Consider the following 23,534-nt stretch of genomic DNA (forward strand, 5'->3'; position numbering starts at 1 on the left):
CCAAGCTCCAATCTGAGCCTTGATTTCCTGGCTGTCCTCGAGATAAGCAGCACTGATTTGTATGCTTTGGCTTGGACTAAATGTAAAAAAGCATCCAATGACTGGCTGCGATGGTTTCACTGACTATGATATAGTCAATCCTCGAGACATTCCGAAAGGTTGGGTTCGGAAGTCAGGCTCTCGAACGTGCTTCCTTTAGTGTGTGAGTTGTGCATAGCTTGTGATTTTTGAGGAGATTGTAGAGGGGAGGGGAGTTTGCTTTATCTAGATCCCTCAGATTGAAGTCCCTGCTATAATTACCTGATGGGATTTATATTTGATTAGGAGATCGTCTAGTGTCCATGCCAGGGCATCCATAGCGTCTTTCATAATAGTCTGTGTTGAATTGATGTAACAATTTATTAGCAGGAGGCAAAGCGGATGAGAATTTAGATTCAGGATTCTGATCAGTAAAGCTTGTTTCCCAGGGGTGGTAGATTGGATTTCTGTGGCCACAAAGCGGCAGGCATGTTTTATAAGGACTGCTAGTCTGGCAGACGTCCGACCAAAGAGGTTCCGTTTTGTTGCTGCTACATGATGTTCGTAATATCCTGCCAATGGAGTGCTGGACAGGGCCCATGTCTCTTGGAAGCATAGTATGTCTCCCTTCTCTAGGAACTCCTTCGTATTATCTCTTTTTGTGAATTTGCTGATCCTTGTGATGTTATATGAGATTATAGTCAGTTGCTGCTGGAACGGGTTTTCTCCTCCTCTGCCTTGCCTGGCCTGGTGCCACGATTATTAGGAATAGTGCTGCTGGATTCTTAATGTTCATGTTAGATGTGGAGCAAGATGGCCCGATGATTGTTACGACATGAGATCATAATGCCCGTTGGGGGCTTAGAGCCAGTGCAACAGCTGCTGTGGGACCCACGGCTGTAGGTCCCGCGCAGGATGGACCAGGGGCCCTTGTCCCCACTATTCTCTGCTAGGACATGGGGACATTTTGATTGGAATAAAAACATGAGAATGAACTAATTCGCAAAACTAGTGTGGAAGTCTCTTTCTAGTAAAAAGACATGAATGTGTGCCTAAAGGGATGAAGCTAGTGACCCACTAGCATCACATTTAGTTACGACATTTTGATTGTGGCATAAGCTGGACATCTGAGCCCCACTCGGCGAGTTGTTATGATTCGTCCAGTACTGCTTGTTTTCAGTCTTTTTTGCTTCAGACCAACCACTGTGGAATCCCCATTGCTATCCCACTGGAAACTCCTAAACCTAACCCATTCCAAACCTTCCATTTGAATTTGTTCCAGGGTGGCTAGATGTTAGAAAAGGCGGAGGATGTTGCTCTGATTCAGGATGTCATGTCCCTTGATGTAATATCTCGGGGTACGAACCATCTCATGGACATTTGCTGGGGAGTCTGTCATTGAAACCACATCTCCTATTCCTGGTGCATGGACTTCCGAGCCTAACACAGGGCTTGTACTTGCTGGATGCTTCAAGGTGTTTCCTGCTTGGTTCCTGATTTTCCATCCGTGTGTGCTCACTGCTCTTGTCTGCTTCTCGGTACTTGGCTGCGATTGTGATGGGACATCCAAATGCGGCAGTGAAATAGCTGTCGTTGCCTGGATGGTTAGGTCCACGGTGAGGTATATGTTCCAACCGCTGTTTCGTGCTCTGCAGAAGGACTTGGTCTGGCAGGAGTCTTAGGGACCTTTGCAGTGGTATGTCTTCGCGATATTGTCTGCTCTTGGTGGTCTCCATGGGTCGGGCCGGACGAGGCATCCCGCTGGCCCCTCTTTTGGGCTGTAAATATTGGATAAAGCTGTATTTAAAATCACTTTGTGGGGAGACGTGATCTGTATTCCATAGCAGTGGTTGCCTCCCTTTTGTTTTGATTTTTTTGAGTTGTTTCCTCAGCTTTTTTGTTTTTGCTCTCTTTGATGGGGGAGGGGGGATCTGGCCTATCTGTTGTGCTTGGGATGCCAATATCTCAGTAATGGTTGTTGGAGTGTTGCTTTCCCTACTGTTGACCCTGTGTATGCCAGAAGTTGCGATGGGCCCTTTAACAGGGCTCCCTGGTCTTTGTACCTGATTGTGTTTGTCTCCGTCTGTTAACTTCGGTCCTAATGGGACTGACTCTTTCTTGCTCGAAGCTGAGTGGTGAATGTTTGGGACCGCCCGCCAACTGTTGTGCTGGAAGTCAACATATCCCTACTTCCTCTGACTATCTCTACTATGTCCGCTAGGACCTCAGGGAGAGAAGCGCACTTGTCAATGAGTATTGGGCAGGAGCATGCGCCAGGGTTAGTATCAAGATTCTAAATCATCCTGTTTCCCAGATCTTCCACCCTAGTGCTTAGATTAACTAGGTGGGCTGCTATCAATGGCAGGAGGTTTATTTGGACCTCCATCTTTGATGATTGCCACAGAAATGCTCTGTTTATAGAACGGTATCTCATTTGTAAACACTTTTTGTAGAGATTCATTAGGGCTGTCGTTTGATAGATAGCAGTCCACCTTAGAGTCCTGTGGAAGCTCTAATAGCCCCATCAGTTTTTGGGTTAATCCAGAGTTCTTTCAGTCTTTTGACCCAATGAGGCATTAAGGTCCCCTGCCACTGGAGAATCTAGAGTTGGATCATCTATAGATAGGACAATGCTTGAGGCTGATGGAGGAGGCTCAGTATTCTGGGCTTCCAGATCATGACGTTTGGTCCAGTGGATTTGTGCCACTGTCACTGGAGCGTGTTCCACCTTTGGCGATGGTACCTCATATTTCCTGTTGATTTGAGGGGTCAAGCGCCTTTTTTGGATGAGGGTATAATGTCGCTGATATGTGACCCGCTGATAAGAAGAGCCATTTATTTCCTGCTCACTTCAGCTTGCCAGAATTGAAAATAGTCTTCTTTTGGTAGTATGTGGGCAGTGGGAGGGCTTTCTACTCACACTTGTGTTACTAGTTTCCTCTGAAATGCTCGTGTCGGAACCGGGAGGTGGTTCGTCCTGAGATTCGTCCATTTGATGGCCCTGAACAGTGCCCTTAGTTGTGCTGGGGTTGTCACTTTATTAGAATTTTCTTTTTAAATGCATTATTGATCCCCTTTGTGGGGCCACTTGGAGGGTTTAGTTAGGGCTCTCTGACAGAATTGTACTCCTTTTGATCCTTTTTATTGGTGATTGCCAGCTGACCATTTCTTCAGGGATCGTAAGTGAGCGGTCCTTCTTTTTGGGTCCTGTCTTACTGAACCACACAATGTAGTGATCTAACTGTCTAAGCGGGCCGTCTGGTCTGGTCTGGAAGAGTTGATACTGCTAAAGTGCAGGAGTGATCGCACCACCAAGTCCTGTCTGGTACAAGGATTTTGTAATGGTTTTGTGAGACCCCTGCTTGGACTACTGCCGGCGCCTGCGCAATGCTTCCCAATTGATGGGCTGTCTACTGCTTTTCCTTTGATTGGCCCTGCTCTTGAAAGTGGGCCATCCCCATACGCAGTCTGCCATCCTGTTGTACTGCCACCCCCCTCAATACTTGAGGGTGGCTTGATGCTAACTGGCAGCAGGAAGTGGGGAGGGGAAGGAGCACAACGTCGACAGAAGTCCTGCGGGGTGTAGCAGGGCCGGCCCAGGTGTCCCAATACGCCGTTCCATTGTACTGCCCCCCCAATGCTTGAGGGCGCTGGGGAGGCTTGTTGCTAACTGGCAGCATGAGGCGGGAGGAGTAGAGGGAGCACAGCGTTGATAGGCCTGTGGGATGTGCAAAGCAGTCCAAGGCAGGGGCGGGAGTGAGAGCAGCTTTTCACCAACTTGCAAGCCACACCCACCTGATCTGGTGCCGCAACTCTACCAGCTATTGCCCCCGTGCACCGTCACCGTACCTCTGGAGTCAGCTTTGCAGGTTCACAGCTTCATGGCCCTTGATGGAGGATAGTGCAGGGTGATGCAAGACAGTCAGACAGGCTACTCCCCTCAAACCATAGAATGGCCACGAATAAAAAGGAGCAAAGTGCAGCCGGCGGCTTGCTTGCCCAAAGCTTTCACAGCTCCGCCCACAGGATAGCGTGTTAGCATCCCCACAGGAAATTCATTAGACCTAACTGAGCACAGTATTACCAAAAGGAGCCACACAGCCTCGTGACTCAAAGAAAACTTCTTGGAACAAAAACAACTTTTAATCATCCCAGCCCAACACCAGATGGCAGGCGTATGCAAACATGTGCATCTACAGCACTACATGCCAAGAACAGATGCTTATGGGGGTAAGTAACCTAATCTTTCCATCTAGGTTTTCACCTTTGGCAGAACAGAGCCAGAGAAAAGAAAACTACAGTAAAGCAGGGACAATTATTGAGTAACAGAGCAGAGATCTATATCACTGAGCTGAGGGGGATTGAGACAAATGAATGAGCAGAAGCCCATGTAGCTGCATTGGAGTTCTTGGATCTGGACTCCTTTTGAAAGGAGAATTACCTGCAATCCTGATTGCCTGATAGCTCATAGTAGAGTTTGCCAGTCATAAACATCAGAAGTGAGTTTGCTTTCTTACCGCGTTTACAGACTAAAGACGTTCTTAAGTAATGAAATGTTGTCTTCGAGTCTCAAAGGCTGCGTCCTGTCTGAAAGTTCTCCGAAGATGAAACCTCTGGACTGGTCAATCATCTGAGAAAAGTGAGGGGGGGGAAATAATTGCAGATATCTTCTGAAATGTATGAAACTTCAACACTACATTTCGTAAAAAGGAAGGATCAGAATAGTGTGATTCTTAGAAAAGATATCAAAAGGAGATCTCAAAAGGGCTTGTAATTCACTCATTTACTATGACCAACAAAATCAGTTTTCTCCTAGTAAGAAACTTTAAGCATTTGATGGCCAACTATCGCTGATGGATCGACAGTGGTTGACCCTCAAGAAGGACGACACAAGATTAAGGTCCAGTAAGGCACCATGAGTAGGACCGGATTCTGGAGTCCCGTCTTGAATCATTGTACCACCTTAAACAGAAAACCTATCTGGGAAATAATACGAGATTACATGTAGATACTAGTTAACCGTTTCTCATATTAAGGTCCTTCTGCGCACGCAAAACTATAACTGCAGGGTGTGAGATGCACATGCTCGTAAAAGATCTAATGCTTCACTGCAACACCAGAAGGAAGTACCATCACATGCATAAACAAACAGCCCAGGTACAATGGACGTCTAGTGGCCAAAAGCACATCCCAAAATGTCAGGTGGAAAGTCATAAGCAGTAAGATAACCACTCACGTTCTAGGCATACAGACCAGAGGGCTTCATGTCTGGATAAAAAACTCTGTCTCTCAGAGAAGCAGCCAGGGGTCTGATAGGCTGCAGTGGGTCTGGAATCCAGAGCTTATCATAATCATTCGAGCGCTGTGAAAACATATGCTCTGCAATTTCCCTTACACATGAAGAAAAAAGGAATGCATTAGTGAAGTCAATGTTTTCATGGCAACATCAGGGCATCCCCTAAAAGAAACTCCCTGGAACTAAAGGTCGTCAACATCTTCTGGGATGGCACAAACAGATCCACCTCTAGCAGATGCAGGCTTGGCAAATCTGATCTGCCAATGATCATGATGGGTTTCCTTTTTGTGGCTCACCAAGGACAACCTTTGGAGAAAGAGCCCTGTAGGATTCTCCTTCCTTTCCACAAGAGCTGCTGACAGACCAGGTTCTTTGCCTAGGACTCCGTCCCAGCGCTCTACTACGTGTAACCACATTGCTTGGACCTGCTCCTCCTGCTTCTAGTAGAACATGGTACAAAAGGGGGTGGTGATGGACGGAGAATCTGAATCAATCAAACACTCACACCCAGTCAAAAGATCTGGGTTTAATCCATCACCGTTCTTTAGCCCACTCTGCCACCCCAGTTCTGACATGGCTATATGCAAATCAGTCTGACCCTGTGCCTCATGGGAACAGTCCAGTCCGAACTGCCAAGCCATGTCTTCCCTGGACCGGAAACAAGCTTCCGAGGACAGGTTTCTGGCATTCCAGCCGTCTTCAGCCCGGCTTGCTTGAATCCAGTGGGAAAGTGAGCAAGGGACTCACGTCTGAGCATACCCTGCCACACTTATGGCGGCCAAAAGCTGTACAAAAGGGGGTGGTGATGGACGGAGCATCTGAATCAATCAAACACTCACACCCAGTCAAAAGATCTGGGTTTAATCCATCACCGTTCTTTAGCCCACTAGTAAAACACGGCAGATGTGTTGTTGGTCAGGATCTTAACTTGCTCGCTTTGCTGGAGACAAAGAAAGACTTTAAATACCAATCAAAGTGCTCTTGGCTCCAAATGACTGGAATGGTAGCAGTGTTATTGATGCAACAACAGAGCCTGTTGCAGACATGTCAATTGATGCTCCCCAAGCTTGAAATGACGCACGTGACCCCCATCATTCGTGGCCACTGAGATTGGTTCCTATTTGAGATATATTGGGGATATCCACCACCTCAAAGACATAATCACAAGTGGTATAAGGTTGATGTTCTGCAACAGATCGTAAAATTGGTTCCACTGTCACAGTGTCCACTGCAAGGGTTTCGTGCAACTGTACTTGAGATATTAGAAAGATGGAGGACGGCATCAGACCAAGAAACTTCAACACAGATATGGCATCCGAAGTTTATTGTGAAATCTTTGACAGAATGACTTGAATAATGGACAACCTGTACATTGGAAGAAAGGTGGCAAGTGTCTAACCTGACTCCTGCAGCCTGATTCTACTGTGTTGGAGACAGAGATTATTTTCTAATTTGTCGAGAGCCTGAGATTCTGTAAAAGATGATCATACTGGCAACCTATCTCAATGGAAATTGAAGAGATTAGGCCTTCATCTAATTTTGGCCAGATTTAATAATCCTAATGATGTAAGTGAGCGACTACCAGTGCCATCAACTTTGTGAGGACCAGAGAGACTAAAGCTAGGCTGAATGGCAGAGCCAAGAATTCAATATTGCGTTAGAGATTTGGAGTTGGGCCATATGTATTTCATAATTTGACACCTAACATGAGACTCAAGTTTTGACTGCACTGAGGCACGATTGGAACAGTGTCAATGAGCTTGCAGAGCCAATGAGACTGTCTAGCCAGCCTTACATTTGAATGATATTATCATCTGCTGTATGGCAACCATCATGAATTCCTACCTCTTCGGGGAATTGTTTACGAATCTCAAATCCAAGATAGCTCTTCGTTGTCATCCCGTGTTTGGGATCAGAAAGTACCTGGAATAGCACCCCTTCCCAGTCTCCTGTGGAGGAATAATCTCTGGGCTACCCAAAAACAAATGAGAAAAGACATTGTCTTCATCAAAATATTCAAGTAGGGAAGTTGGGGGAAAACTAGATATTCAGAGAACAACCTACAGATGCTAACTGAAGGGCCTATCAGTCAAACGCAATTCTCCGTCATTGGGGAAAGAAAGCTGAGACTGGTGTCTTATGATCAGGCAAGAAAGGAAACTCAGAGATGTGATGGTGTAAGGAGTGTTGGCATGCCTACTTCACATCCCCTACCTGCGTATGGTTGAAAGGGCTACTGCTGGGCACTGGATTGGTTCTAATAGTATTTGCAGCTGCAGAGATTACTGAAAATTCCACTTTGGCATGGTAGCTTGGCCGCTAGCGTTTTGCAAGTTGGCTAACAAAGTTGTACCCAAATCAGTAGGTGGACACAAATTGTCCCCCTCATTTGTTTCATTCTCATTATGGCAAATATGACAAAGTGTTTGGACTGCATCAGTGCCAGAGCCACACTTTAACCATCTTTGTTTCTGTGAATCCAGTTTCCATCCGATAATGCTGTGTCTTATACTTCGCCTCATCCTCAATTCTTTGGGATAGAGATGAGGATGATGACACTACTTGACTTCATATTCTTAGTAACCTGGACACTTGCTGGTTCCAGAAGACAACTGCTATGGATTCGGCAGAGACACAGTGACAGACAAGGACACCACATAAGCCAAGAACTAAACCCTTGGCATAGCACTAGCAGTTGAGTGAGTAGGCACTGGAGTTCGGAGTGACCTGGCTCGTTGAAATGTTTCAATCTGGTCAGCGCAGGCACCAGGAAGGGTAAAATGTATCCGTTTTGAAATGGGCTCCAAAGTTGGAGCCCTATCTGAGGAGGATCTTTCCTGACACCTTTTCCTCTTATTTGTGTCCCTTCTACTTTTGTGCTGGTTCTTTACAAAGCTACTCTGGGAGTGGCTCAGAGTTCTGTATCTTGATTTTCCCTCCCTCTTGTGGATAATTTTAGGGTGGACTTGGAAGTACAGGTTGCATGAAGAGGTGAGTTGAGGCTTCCATTGGCGCAATAGGGGTCAGTGATGGGCCATCCATCGCCACCAAGATCACAAGAGTTCAGAGGCGGGAGAGTTTGATCGATCTTATATCACCATTGCACGTGGCTCCCTATATAACTCTTCATTACTTCTGCCTACATATTGTGACTTTGAGGCTGGCGCTGAACAGCTCCACTTAGCGCCCATGACACTCTGTTGCTGAAGAAACATTTTGTGGATATGTCTAGGAAGTAGTTCACTTAAGGAATCTGGTGGAATGATGGCCTTTCGAAACATTGAACCTCTCCAAATGTTTTACAACTCAACCTGTGTAGCCAATGGAAAGTTTGCTAAAATGAGGACGGCGGTAGTTGTACAAAATGAAACCAGAATTTGTGACCTACAACCCACTGTTTTGCCCAGACACAGGAGTAAGATGTCTTAAGGCAACACCAGTGCTTTAGCAGTGGGATACCTACAAGTCAAATACAATACAACTCATTACTTTCTTTAAACAAAAGAGTCTCTGTTATGAAGGCGTTGGCAGCCTGTATCTGGTGTATGCCGGAGGATAAGATATATATGTTGTTCATGAAAATTTAACAGCCGCACAGGAATCTCGTCCCAACTCTTACGCAAATAGTTTTTATCTTAGAATCATGGAACAAGAAAAACTGTGTATCTGCAAATTCTCCACATTTTTTTTCCCTGAAGAAGAAAAAAGTAAAATGTACAAACAGTACAGAACAATTCAATGTTGTTGACACAAGTGGTCAATGATAATGGCATCATTCACGTGATACTGTGGTGAGTTAAGAGGAGGGTGCAAGAGGAAGGGGGGGTGATTCTAAGGTGAAATCCTTCCATAAGGAGATGTTGTAAGGTTGCCTAGTGTGTCGAGTTTCATGGGGAACACATCTTTTCAATGCAGAAAACAATTAATGCATTTGGTATAAGATGCATGTATAAGATATTACATCCAACCTAATTAAGACAAGATATTTACAGGATTTGCGGTTTGCAAACAATTTTTGTGATCATCTGTACGTTTCACATGTATCAAGTCTCTTCATGACAATACATTGACTACCCAAGACAAAGTCTTCTGAAATATAACACAATACCTTTACTTAAATTAACCCTAATTATTGCCATGTCTCCATCTTTGTCACTGAAACAGAGCGAAACAGGAGGAGTGGACGGCAGCATTCGGTGTCAACGAGAAGGATGGTCGCGCTCTACGACTACGACCCCAGAGAGAGCTCCCCCAACGTCGACGTAGAGGTAGCCATTCAAAAGCCATTTTTTCTGCACTGTGATGTATGCACTGATGTCCGAAACATTAGTTTACTAAGAAACAGTTCTTACACATTCCATTGTTTTAAACTCGCTGACTGGAGATGAAAGAGATTGTTGTCCTTTGTGTTGAGGGAGGTGCGTCACATACACTCTGTACGGTTTTGCGGTTTCTTTTTCTGGTTCAAATTTTTTTTCAAGGCTTTGTCTGATTTCTTAACTCTAAGAAGCCTAATTCACAAAGAACTTTTAGTGAGTACATGTGACTTACTCTTGAATTCTCAGTGGAAAGCCACGTCTACTCTGGGAAGGCTTCTGTTGTAAGCAAATACAACATAAAAGTAGATGTTCTTTAAGTTGAATTTATTGAAGAGATAAGTCAATAAAAGAATCCACAAAGAAAGCGGAGCTTCTGATGTGTTGCTGCTCAGTCTGGTATTCAGATAAGAATGCCTGAACAGCAACGCATCAGAATAGGAACTTAGAATAAAGAATGAAGAATACTAAACAATCTAATACCTTAAGGGTATACACATACAACATCTGCTTTCCATAAACGAAAAATGCAATTAATACAAATAATAATCTTTGAATCTTGCTGGAGTTACAATATTTCTTTTTCCATTAATCAAATCAGAATTACATTTTGAATTACAATTAATGTCCTTTTGAATATCATTAGCATCAACATTAAACTCATTGCAAACATCTTGTTGATTATAAGCATTACAGTTGTGTTCCAGACTTTCATTTTGAATAATTTGCTCTTCACTATCAGAAATATCAGAATGCACATTTGATGATTTTTTTAATTTATCACAAGGATACTTTTCAAAACACAAAAATGATGAACTCTTCACATTTTCTGTTTCACGTATTTTCTTTTTAATAATGTCTTTTTGAACTGGTTTAATTTTAATAATAGCACTCTTATTCCACCAACTTTTTTTTAATCATAACTGACGAACGTGTGACTCTTACAATCTGTTGTGGTGTTCTATATTTGGATTCTCCCATATGCACCTTTTTAGGTTTTTAATAATGACCCAATCTCCAGATGCATATTCTTTCATTCCAACAGGAATTTTTGATTTCAATTTGTATCTTTTCTCAACATTTTTTTTAACACAGCCATCAATTGAACTTTCATATTTATCATCTTCAATATTTTTTAATGAAACAATCCTATCATCAAAAACAGGTTTTAACACAGTCAAAGTCAATAAAAGAATCCACAAAGAAAGCAGAGCTTCTGATGTGTTGCTGCTCAGTCCGGTATTCAGATAAGAATGCCTGAACAGCAACGCATCAGAATAGGAACTTAGAATAAAGAACTTAGAATACTAAACAATCTAATAACTTAAGGGTATACACATACAACAGCAGCCTTCAGACTCATCGGGTACAAAAGTACAAGCAGTGCTAATGTTACCGACGACAGGCATGAATGAGATTACTAAAGGTTAGTACGGAGCAGCACTGCAGGAGGACAGTGGTTTGGAGAGGCCAGTTCTGGCCAGAGTCATAGGATGTAGAATGATCCAGTGGGGTTACTATCGAACACTGCTTTTACACCTCGAAGGCTCTAAAGAGATTACTATGTATTAGTATGATAAGAGGTGACTAGGGGGCACTAGTTACCAGTGTCATAGGCAGAAGACTCCAAGGAAGTCACCAATGACCAGTGATGCAGGAGGTAGAAGACTTGGCCGATGGACAAGATTACCCATTGCACAAGTTACTACTTGTGTAACGATATATCTGTAAGAGACATTAGTTAGTGATAGATTCCTTACCTTAGATTATCCCCAGGCGTCAGACTGGATCCGAAAACGTTTGCGTATCAGTACCCCTGCGCGTCGGTAGGCATCGTCTGCGGCTCCGTGTCCGTCGTCGGCGCCGTGGGAGCCGTGATGACGTCGTCGGAGTACTTAGACGCCGCCTCCGCGTGCTGATGTCAGTTCTTAGACACAGCTTTTCCGCACCAGAAACGCAGAGCTTTGATAAAAACCAACACTGGTGCCTTAAAACTAGGGCCCTGAAAGGGGATGACCTTAACGCTAAATATCGGTTCGCAGAACGGGGAGGATGGGTGGGTCGGTAAGGAATCTATCACTAACTAATGTCTCTTACAGATATATCGTTACACAAGTAGTAACTTGTGCATCTGAAAGAGACAAGTTAGTGATAGATTCCTTACCTTAGAAGAGATACCCCAGCAATACCAACCCCGGTGGTGGGTCTGCGAACCAATAATCACACCAAAAAGTCCTGGAGGACGGAACGGCCAAAGAAGCCATCCCTCCGAACTTGGCTGTCCAGGCAATAGTGTCTCGCAAACGTGTGCAGCGAGGCCCACGTAGCTGCCTGGCAAATGTCCTGCAAGGGCACTCCTCGGCCCAAGGCAGTTGTAGTCGCCGTGGCCCGAGTGGAATGAGCCCTCAGCCCAACAGGGGGTTCCTTCTTTGCCAAGGAGTAACACGCCTGGATACACAAGATGATCTACCGCGAGATGGTCCGCTTCTGCACCGCTTTCCCCTTCTTAGCGCCCACGTAACCAACAAAGAGTTGGTCATCCACCCGGAACTGGCGTGTGCGATCCAGATAGAACGAGAGCGCACGTTTTGGGTCCAGACGGTGGAGCCTCTCTTCTTCTCTCGAGGGATGCAGAGGCGGAAAGAAGGTGGGCAAGGTGATGGAATGCCCGATGTGGAAGGCCGTGACTACCTTGGGTAGGAAAGAGGGCCTTGTCCGCAACCCAACCTTGTCCGGATGGACTGAAAGGAAAGGAGGTTTACAGGATAGAGCCTGGAGCTCACTCACTCTCCTGGCAGATGGACTGAAAGGAAAGGAGTTTTACAGGATAGAGCCTGGAGCTCACTAACTCTCCTGGCAGAGGTGATGGCCATCAGGAAGGCAGTTTTCAAAGTAAGAAGGCGAAGAGGACAGTTGTGAAGTGGCTCGAAGGGAGCGCACATCAGAAAAGTAAGAACCAAGTTCAAGTCCCACTGAGGCATCACAAAGGGCACAGGAGGGAACATATGAGTGATGCCTTACACGAATCGATTAACAATAGGGGACTTGAACAAAGAAGGTTGATCAGACAGCCTCAAAAAGGCTGAAAGAGCAGAAAGGTAGCCCTTGATATGGCCCAGAGCAGAGCCTTGCTGGGCAAGAGAAAGAAGAAAGAGAAGAACCTCAGAAAGAGGGGCAGAGAGAGGATCCACAGCCTTTGCTGTGCACCATGCCACAAATCTGTTCCACCTGCAGGCGTATACCGACTTTGTGGAGGGACGCCGGGCTGGCAGAATGATGTTACAGACTTCAGGAGGCAAGTCAAATGGCCTCAACTGTCGCCGCTCAATCTCCAAGCATGGAGGTGGAGACTGGACAGGTTCGGGTGGAGGACCGTCCCCTGCTGCTGCGACAGAAGGTCCTCCTGAAGAGGCAGACAAACCGGGGGATCGACTGACATACTGATGAGCTCGGGATACCAGTACCTTCGTGCCCAGTCCGGAGCCACAAGGATGACTTGTGCCCGGTCGTGCCTGATCTTCTTCAGCACTCTGGGCATAAGTGGTATAGGCGGAAAGGCGTACAACAGACCGCAACTCCACTCGCGACGAAAAGCGTCTCAGAGCGAGTGCCGCCTTGGAAATTCCAACACGCAGAACTGATGACATTGCGCGTTCTCTTCGGTGGCGAATAGATCTAACCAAGGCTCTCCCCACTGCAGAAAGAGACCTTGCGCCACGTCCGAGTTCAGACGCCATTCGTGTTCCATCATGCACCGGCGGCTGAGTTCGTCCGCCCTGGCGTTCAGAGAACCTGCCAGGTGTTGAACCACCAGTGACACGCCCTGATGTTCCAGCCATTGCCAGAGGCGCAGAGCCTCCTGGCAGAGGGTCCACGACCCCACCCCGCCCTGTTTGTTGCATTACCACATGGCGGTGTTGTTGTCCGTGAACACCTGCACTATATTCCCTCGGACAGAGGGGAGCAATGCCTTCAGTGCAAGACAAATCGCCCGCAGCTCCAAAAGGTTGATATGGAGCTGGGACTCCGCCGGAGACCAGAGGCCTCTGATCTCCGCTTCTCCCATGTGGCCTCCCCAGCCCTGGAGGGACACGTCCGTCACATCTACGTGCTCCGGTTGGGGAAGGGAGAGGGATCTGCCGCTGACCCAATCGCCGTCCGTGAGCCACCACTGCAGCTGTTCCGCAGTGCCCTCCGAGATCAGGGCATGGTCGGACAGGTTGCCCTGATGCTGGGCCCACTGAAACTTCAGGTCCCATTGCAGAGCCTGCATCCGCCAACGGGCGTGATGCACCAGAAGGATGCAGGAAGCCATCAGCCCCAGAAGCCGCAGCGTCAACCTGACCGAAACTCGGGATAAAGGCTGAAAGATTGGAATCAGAGCCTGTATATCCCGAACCCGCTGTTCAGGTGGGTAAACCCGAAACTGCGCAGAGTCGAGAACCCCTCCGATGAAAAGGAGCTTCTGAGAGGGGCACAGGTGTGACTTCGGCACATTGATGGAGAACCCCAGCTGGTGCAAGAGGTCTGCCGTCGTCTGGAGGTGGCTGACGACTGTCTGGGGCGAGCCCGCCTTCAACAAACAGTCGTCGAGGTAGGGGAAGACTGAAAGCCCTAGCCTGCGCAGATGAGCTGCGACCACCGCCATCACCTTCGTGAACACCCGTGTGGCGCTGGTAAGGCCGAAGGGGAGCACGGTAAACTGAAAGTGCTCGTGGCCTACCGTGAACCGCAGGTAACGCCGGTGGGCCGGCAGGACGGGGATGTGGAAATAAGCGTCCTGCAAGTCCAACGCTACCATCCAGTCTCCTGGGTCCAGGGCAGCTAAGACCTGAGCCAGAGTCAGCATCTTGAACTTCTCCTTCCGGAGGAAGTAGTTGACGTTCCGTAGGTCCAAGATAGGGCGTAGGCCCCCTTTGCCCTTCTTGGGTACCAGAAAGTAGTGGGAGTAGCAACCACGTCCTACTTCTGGCCCAGGAACGCGCTTGATGGCCCCCTTGGCCAAGAGGGCCGAAACTTCCTCCTGCAGAAGCCGTAAATGATGCCCCGATACGCAGTGGTGTTGCGGTGGCATGGCTTGACGAGTTGTCTCGAAGGGGAGGGAGTAGCCCCTTTGGACGATCTGCAGCACCCACCTGTCCGAAGTGACAGTGCGCCAGTGAGAGTGGTGATGGCGAACACTGCCCCCCACTGGCATCACATGGGCCGAAAAGCACGGACTAGGAGGGTTTAGAGGCGGATGCTGCAGGGGAGGGTGTGGACTGGCCTCGCCGTTGTCCTCGACCGCCTCCACGGCGATTTCCACGGCCGCCACCACGCTGGATGGTAGTCTGCGGCGTGTGGCTGGCAGCACGTGTGGGGGCACCCCTTCCTTGGCCACGAAAGGAGCGAAAGGCACCCATTTGGTGGCGTGGGGCCGAGAGGCCCAAGGACTTGGCCGTAGCCCTGGAGTCCTTAAAGCGCTCAAGCGCATGGTCTGCCTTGTCGCCAAAAAAGGCGACGGTCATCAAACGGCATGTCCATCAATGTGTTTTGAACATCTGCCAAAAAGTTGGCGGACCTCAACCAGGTGCGGCGTCTAATCACCACCATCGTTGCCATCGCTCTACCTAGTGAGTCGGTGGTATCCAGCCCACACCGGATAGAATATCTGGCTGCATCCCGGCCCTCCACAAGGGCTTGGCCGAGTTTGGCCCGTACCTCCAACGGACACTCTGGCAGCAATTCCGCGACCGTATCCCACAGAGAGTGGGTGTAGCGGCCCAAGAGGCATGCGGTGTTGGAAGACCGCAGTCCCAGACTAAGGGAGGAGAAGACCTTTTTACCGTACATCTCGTACCTCTTGGATTCCCTGTCCGGCGGAGCTGACGGGAATGCGGTCTGGGAAGTGGACGCCTGGATGACCAGGCTCTCGGGGGTGGGGTGGGTGGACAGGAAAACTGGGTCGCCCGGGCCGGGCGGTGGCGTCTGGCCACGTTCCTATCCACGGGCGAACCCGTAGCGGGCTTGGACCAAGTGCCCAAAAGAACGTCGGTCAAGGCCTCATTAAACGGCAGCAGAGGCTCTGTCGGGCATGACTGCGGTTTAAGGACCTCTGTGAGGAGGTTAGTCCTCACGGCCGCGACGGGGAGCTCAAGGCCCAAGGCCTTGGCAGCTCTCATCAACACCACACTGTAGGTCGCCCCCTCCTCCGAAGCCACGGTAGGAGGCGAGACAAAACCAGTGTCTGGAGAGGTGTCCAGAACACTGGCATCCCCAAGGTCACCTGTCCAGTCCTCTTGAGACTGACACTCTCGGGTCAGAGGGTCCTCAGACCCCTCCCAACACTCCTCATCACCCATCTCCTGATACTCAGGGTTGTCAATTAATGGGGCCGTTTCATTGAAGTAAAACTCCCCAAGCGCCGTCGAGAGCGGCGCCCAGCGGCGCCGTTCCGACGTCGGAACCGGAGCGAGGGAGGCATCGGGGACGGCGCCGGAGGCGATACCTGATGGACCCAGATCCCGAAGAGGGTCCAGTGGGGTCCCGCGGCGCCGGCGGCGTTGGGACCGTTGGGCCCTGCGGCGCCGGGCCCTGCGGCGCCGGCGGCGTCGGGACCGTGGGGCCCTGCGGCGCCGGGCCCTGCAGCGCCGGTGGTGTCGGGGCCGAAGCACTCGACGGCATCGGGCCGAAGCCCCCGACCCGCTAGGGGCCCCAGACGGATCCGCTGGGCCCAAAGGCCCCGCGGAGCCCGTCGGAGAGAAGGACCTCATGGCCATGAGGAAGCGCTCGATCTCCCCCGGCGTCGCGTCTCGCCCAGGGACCGGAGGGTGTGGAGCTGGACGCGGCGGCTGCTGTATCACTCGAACCCCCGACCGTGTCGCGCGAGCGTCGGGGGGAGTCAGAAGAGCGATGACGCCTCTTTGACTTTTGTGCTTCTTACCTGACGACGACTTCGACCCGGAGGAGTGGTGCCGACTCTCGGAGCTGCGGTGGCTCTGAGCCCGCGACCTGTCCCTCGACCTCCCATGGGACCGGGACCTCTCGCGGCGCAGGACCGACTGCCGGAGTTCGAGTCGCCTGCGGGACCGCTCCCGCCTGGCTTTTGAAGAGACGGCCCGGCAGTCGGAGCAGGCCTTGTCGTCGTGGTCGACGCCTAGACAAATTAGGCACAGGTGGTGAGGATCCGTGACCGACATCGTGCGGTCGCAATCCTCACAGTGCTTAAAGCCGGGCATCCCTATGGCACCGATCGGAGTTGAACGACTACGAAAAGATGATCAAAATGATCCAAAAAGTTAGTCAAAAAGTGACTAGAAGTACTGTTTTTTCTAGATCTGCGCTTGCTGGCGCGGAAAAAAGAAGAACTGACGTCAGCACGCGGAGGCCGCGTCTAAGTACTCCGACAACGTCATCACGGCGCCCACGACAGACGCGGAGCCGCAGACGACGCCTACCGACGCGCAGGGGTACTGCTACGCAAAAGTTTCTGGATCCAGTCTGACGCCTGGGGATATTCGAAGGTAAGGAATCTATCACTAACGTGTCTCTTTCAGATATTTAAAGTAAACTTCTTACAGAGTGCTAATTCAGACACATCACTCGTCCTATCACCGATATATATATATATATATATATATATATATATATATATATATATATATATATATATATATATATATATATATATATATATATATAGGTAGGTTTTATGGGGTGGGGCATTCTCTGGACCCAATCCCTTTAGCTAGTGAAAAGAGAGAACCAAAGGTCATTGTTGTCTCAGGACGTAGAGTGTTTGATAATGTCTCCTCCTATAAATGGGTGTTACACTTGCACTAACCTGGCAAACCAGATCCAATTTCTTGAACCAGTTACGAAACCATACAAAGAATATATGCTTGTCAGCAGTAGACCAAGAAAAGGGGAGTGGGATAAGAGAGAAACAGAGACACTGTATATCCTCACTCTGCCTGTTCTTCAAGCTGGACTTTGTAGCTGCTCTTTAGAAGTGTTGATACCTAAAAGAAAAAACATCTCTAAAATTATTTCACCTTAAATAACTCGGAAGTATTTAACCTGTTAAGTTCCAATTCACTAGTCCTAATATGACATATGATATGCCTTGTGATCATTTCTATTTTAACACCCTCTGTAGGGAGTTAAAGCTCCGAGACTTCTTAGCGCTGAAATGTAAATCTTTTATAGATACAGTGAATTAAATCGGTCCTCAGAATGATTCTTAAAGTAACAAGTGATGAAGTGAACATCTTACATATCTTGTGAAGTACCATAAACCGATTTCTGCATTCTTAAAAGGAATTACAGTTGTAAATCATTATGGTTGGGCATCTTGAGAAGGACCTAGATGGCTCTCGACCTCGCGGAGAGCTAGTGTGGGCCAATGTGTATGTGTCCAGATTTACGGCATGAGGAATGCGTGATCACTACGTGTGGTGTGTATGTCATATCCTGTTTCGCTGAGTGTTTCTATCCACATGTGGCATTTTTTGGGAACGCGAGCCTTTGGCCAAATGTGTTTAATTGGAGACAACTGCAGTGGACCGGTTTGTGGTGAAACTATCGGTGGGATGGATGAAGGTATTCCCTGGATGTGCATTTACCTTTGCATTGAGACCCCCACCTGTGACCTGTTATTTGATTGGCATGGTAAGGGTCGCAAGGCCTGTCTGATCACTTATCTCTGACATGGGGTTAATGGGGCGGTCACCATGGGTAAATCCGAGAGCAATGGTACAAGTTCACTGGAACTCGTTATTGGTGTCATTTTTATCGACTTTCTCAATAGCTTGTGTACAGTTGTCATAGCGTACACTGGTATTGTTTTTACCGATACTGACATGCTTTTGCAATCCTAGATCATGACATACATTGACATCGGTTTTGCTGGTAACAACATTGTCGTTTGTACATGGATTATGGCAGACATTGCTACTGCCTAAATCATTGCTGTTGTGCAGCCGTAGATAATGACATGCATCGACATTATATTTATGAGAATTGACATTGTCATATGGGCATAGGTTATGGCATACGTCGGCATTGCATTTATCGGTATTGTCATTGTTGGGCCTGCACACATCATGGTACTCACTGACATCATATTTACCCATTCAAACACTCCTGGCTCTAGTTGATTCTTCAACTACTTTATCCTCCTCATATGACATGACAGTCATGTTATTAGAAAATGTGTGTAGTGTATGTTACTTTTTCCCAAGCTAAGGGCATTCTACCTAGTTTAAGTATAGCGTTTGTACAGCAGGAAACCCCTACTGGTAGGAAACCACATAACAGAAATATAATAATGAAAACTGGTACCAGTGAGTCAGTGGTATCCAGCCCACACCGGATGGAATACCGTGTCGCATCTCGACCCTCCGCAAGGGCTTAGGCGAGTTTAGTCCGAACCCCCTCCGGACATTATTGCAGCACTTCCACAACCGTGTCCCACAGAGAGTGGGTGTAACAGCCCAAGAGACACGCGGTGTTGACTGACAGCAACCCCAAACTCAGGGAGGAGAATACCTTTCTCCCGTATTGCTCATACCTCTTGGATTTCAGCTTGGGTGGAGCCGTCGGGAATGCGGTCTGGGAGTTAGAGGCCTGGATGACCAGACTCTCGGGGTGGGGTTGGTGGACAGGAAGCAAGGGTCGCCCGGAGCCGGAGGTGGCGCCTGGCCACGTTACTATCTACAGGCGTACCATAGCGGGCTTGGACCAAGTGCCCAGAAGAACGTCTGACAAGGCCGAATTAAACGGCAGCAGAGGCTCAGCCGAGCTTGCCTGCGGTTTAAGGACCTCAGTGAGGAGGTTAGTCCTCACGGCCGCGACGGGGAACTCAAGACCCAAGGCCTTGGCAGACCGCGTCAGCACCACGCTATAGGCAGCCCTCTCCTCCATAGCCACGGTAGGAGGGGAGACAAAACCAGTGTCGGCCAAAGTGTCCAGACCACTGGCCTCCCCAAGCTCACCTGTCCAGTCCTGAGAAGACTGGCATTCACGTGCCAGAGGGTCCTCGGACCCCTCCCAATCCGCCTCGCCACCCATCTCCTGATACTCAGGGTCAAAGGATGTGGCCGGGTCATAGAAATAGAAATCTCCCATCGGCATCGAGAGCGGCGCTGAGTGGCGCCGCTCCGACGCCGGACCCGAATCGAGGGTAGGACCAGGGAGGACGTCGTCCTGGGACGGCGCCGGAGGCGACACCCTGGGGGTCGGCGCCGGCGAGGTCTTGAGGTCGACCGGCGGCGACCCGGATCTGGAGCCGGCGGGGCCCTGCGGCATCGGGACCAAAGTCGCCGACGGCGCCGGGACAGAAGCACCCGGCAGAACCCGACAGAGGACTGAGTGACCTCATGGCCGTGAAGAACACCTCGATCTCCTCCGGCGGGTATGGAGCAGGCCACGACGCCTGCGGCTCCGGTAGAGTCGGTGTCCCCACGAGGGTCGGGGGGAGTCAGAAGAGCGATGACGCGTCTTCGACTTCTTGTGCCTCTTACCTGAGGACTTCGAGCACGAAGACTGGTGACGACTCCTGGAGCTATGATGACTTCGACCACGCGACCGGTCCCTCGACCTCTTCGCGAACCGGGACCTCGAGCGGCGCGGGCAGTCGGAGCAGGACTTGTCGTCGTGGTCGGGGTCCAGACAGTGAAGGCACCGGCGATGGGGGTCGGTAACCGATATCAGTCAGTTGCAGTCAACGCAGGGTTTGAACCCGGGCATCCCTAACGGCACCGGAGTCGATAGACTTCGAAAAATGATCAAAAAGGATCGAAAAAGTTTGTCAAAAATTGACAAAGGGTACAACTTTTTCCAGATCTGCGCTTGCTGGCGTGGAAAAAAGAAGAACTGACGTCATCGCGCGAGGGCGGCGTCTAAGTTCTCCAGCGACGTCATCCCGGTGCAGACGACGGACGCGGAGCCGCAGACCATGCCTACCGACGCACAAGGGTACTGCTACGCAAAATTTTCCAGATCCAGTCTGACGCCTGGAAATATTCTAAGGTAAGGAATCTAATACTAACCGGTTTCTTTCAGATAAGCCTGTATTGTTCTGTGCTCAATTACAAGAGAGGGAAGTCCTTTAAAGAGGACGGAATCCCATCACCCAACGAGGTGGCATGTCATCATCTGGGATCTCTTCTTAGTTGCAACGCCTAGTGCAACCAAGGGCTACAACCCTCAGGGAGGAGCTCAGGGATGTTTTGATTTTGTCAAACTAGAGGATTACCTAAAATCCATGAGAGATGGCGCAAGCTCTTCTTTTGGGGTGATGGTTGCAGTGCATGTGATGAAATGTGAAGTGATTTAAAATTGACTACCAAACGAGAAAAGATTTATTAGGTATCTCTAGGTGCCAAAACTAAAAACAGTGCAAGTGCAGTATGAAAAATGGTAACTGCACTAGTCCTATAAAACAGGTCTACATGTTTCAGCCATATCAATCAAGTTATGATCAAGGCCTTCCTCAGAACCTAGGTGTAAATTGCTACTGCAAGCCTAGCAAAGAAGTGCTAGTGTAAGTGAAGAATAAAAGTTAAATTAGTGGTTCTAACGAATACAACCTACATACACTTGTTGTCTCGAATTGTAGAGATGTCACAAGGATATAGATGTCACCCATGGTTTACAGGTGCATACCTCACCTCACCTGGTGACAGCTCAGGACGTGAAGCACCGCTCTCTCCATCGGTACCCGGGCCTCACGAGAGCTTCTATGTGATGGGCCCCGACCCGCTAAGCTGAGGTGCTCCTGTTGTAAAAATTTTTGGGGGAGATATATATATGTATAAATATATATATATATATATATATATATATATATATATATATATATATATATATATATATCGTGGAATCCTGAAAGACTAGCGCATACGCCTCAATCGCGCATTGACCAGAAAGCAGGACACGGACCCAAATTCCTTCTTCACGATGTTTTATTCGCCCAAAGTCAGAGACGCGTTTCGCGGCTCCCGCCGCTTGTTCACTCGACAAGGACTGACCAATGGAAGGCATTTTTAAAGTGATAGTGCACAATTCAATTCCCTCACGTGACATGTACCTCAATGGATATAGAAGACATACTATTACATATCGTATCGCTAATACATATATTTTTTGTCCATTTTATATATATGTGCAAATACGCAAATATGCAATTAATCAGTGAAGTCAAAATAATATCAGAATAATTATCGGTAAAATACCTAAACTGACATTAAATATACAAGATATAAAATCCCGTTCCTGTGCAAAAAATAGCATCTGCGAGTACAGATAAAATTGAATTTGAGTTATCTCTGGGCAAAGCATTGTCGTATGCCTAGGACATCATGTACTTCGGAATTCATATCATAATTATGCAAATATTCGCATAGAGAATTTGATAATATACAATAAAGGTAAAATACCATTATTTACTATCGAGCTTGACTTCAACTGTGTGTGCAAATTCGCAAAAAATCAATTACGGTAAAATACCTTTGTATATCTATATATTCCCTGAGGTAGTTCATAAAATAAAATAAAAAATAGAAATATCCCCTAAAGTGCTAGTGTCTGAGTCATAAAATTCATCTTGTGGTTAAAAAAGTAAATTAAAATTGATATATTTATACAGTACATTATTTCATCATAATTCTGTCTATTACTGTATATCTATACGGTCATTAATTGCATATGATCCTTATTCCGAATTCCATTTGTTTTATCTATTCTCTATTTACCACACATATCATACCTACCAGTCACTAGATTTCCTCTTTTCATCACAGATCGATTATGTACCAAAGATTTATACTGAGAATTAATATGTCCAATAAAATCGATATAATAAATAAATACTATATACAGATAAAATGTCATAAATACATCCCATTTTAAATTGAGCACAAATTAAATACTGTTATGTAGTAAAAGTTTCTTTTAGTTCTATATTACCATGTTAATCTTATTATTGGTATTATTTCATCTTTTTCTTATGTCATCATTTGTTCACTTCAGAGACTGTTCATTGAAAACATGTGTATAATTCTTCCGTGTTGTTGAGACCCTGTGGTTGTTTGGAGTCTAATAGTAGAATGTATCTCGTTTCAAGTTTACGCAACCGACTTTCTCTAACACCCCCCGTCTATTTGGGGGTACTGAGTCAATTAAAAAGTAGGATAGACCTTTGTTATTAGATCCGTGGACCTCCTTAAAATGCCTGGCCACCGGATAGGTGTTATCCATATTAGTTATCGCGCGTAAATGTTGGAGTATTCTTATGTTAGCCTGTAATTTAGTACTCCCAACATATATTCTACCACACGGACACGTTAGAACATAAACCACATATTCTGATTTGCAAGACAGCATTTTGGTTATTTTATAAGGTTTAGTTCTAAAAGGACTTACATATGTGGTTGTGTTGATACCATGTGTGCATGCTTTGCATGTTATGCATCGTTTAACGCCTTTCAGATTTTGATACCAAATGGGATTAGCTCAAATCTCCGGATTTGATATTACAAGATTGTCACTCTAGATGGAGCCCTACTGTAGGTGATGGACACCCTCTGCGGAAGCAGGGGTCCTAACACCTGATCACTCAAAAGAATAGGCCAGCTTTCTTGGATGATATTTCTTAATTCTTTATGCTGTCTGCTGTAACCTATAATTAAGCGGAAAGTATTCACATTTTCTTTAGTAGAATTTTCCTCACAGGTTGTGTCAAGATTTTTCTTGTTGCTTTTAGACAGTAGGTCCTCTCTGACTAATGTCCCTGTTTTGGCCATTGCCTGGTTTATCACCTGTTCTGAATAGCCTCTTGCTAAAAAATCTTTTCTTACTTTCATGTTGTGCCCTTTGTAATTCATCTGCCGTGCTGCAAACCCTCTTGATTCTGAGCATCTCGC

The 23,534-nt window shown here is 47.5% G+C and overlaps 1 protein-coding gene across 7 annotated transcripts in view; it reads left to right on the plus strand.

The window, feature by feature from the left end:
* The window catches only part of RIMBP2 (RIMS binding protein 2), a 1,349,166-nt gene that overhangs the window by 1,203,574 nt on the left and 122,058 nt on the right, over positions 1–23,534 (plus strand). For all 7 annotated transcript variants that reach the window (XM_086942673.1, XM_086942667.1, XM_086942669.1 and 4 more), the window contains one exon: positions 9,479–9,582. In XM_086942673.1, the coding sequence (XP_086798799.1) occupies positions 9,479–9,582 (104 nt within the window). The remainder of the gene's footprint in view (positions 1–9,478; positions 9,583–23,534) is intronic.

This window comes from Lissotriton vulgaris, chromosome 11 (genome assembly GCF_964263255.1).
Source record: "Lissotriton vulgaris chromosome 11, aLisVul1.2, whole genome shotgun sequence".
In the NCBI taxonomy this organism is placed as follows: domain Eukaryota; kingdom Metazoa; phylum Chordata; class Amphibia; order Caudata; family Salamandridae; genus Lissotriton; species Lissotriton vulgaris.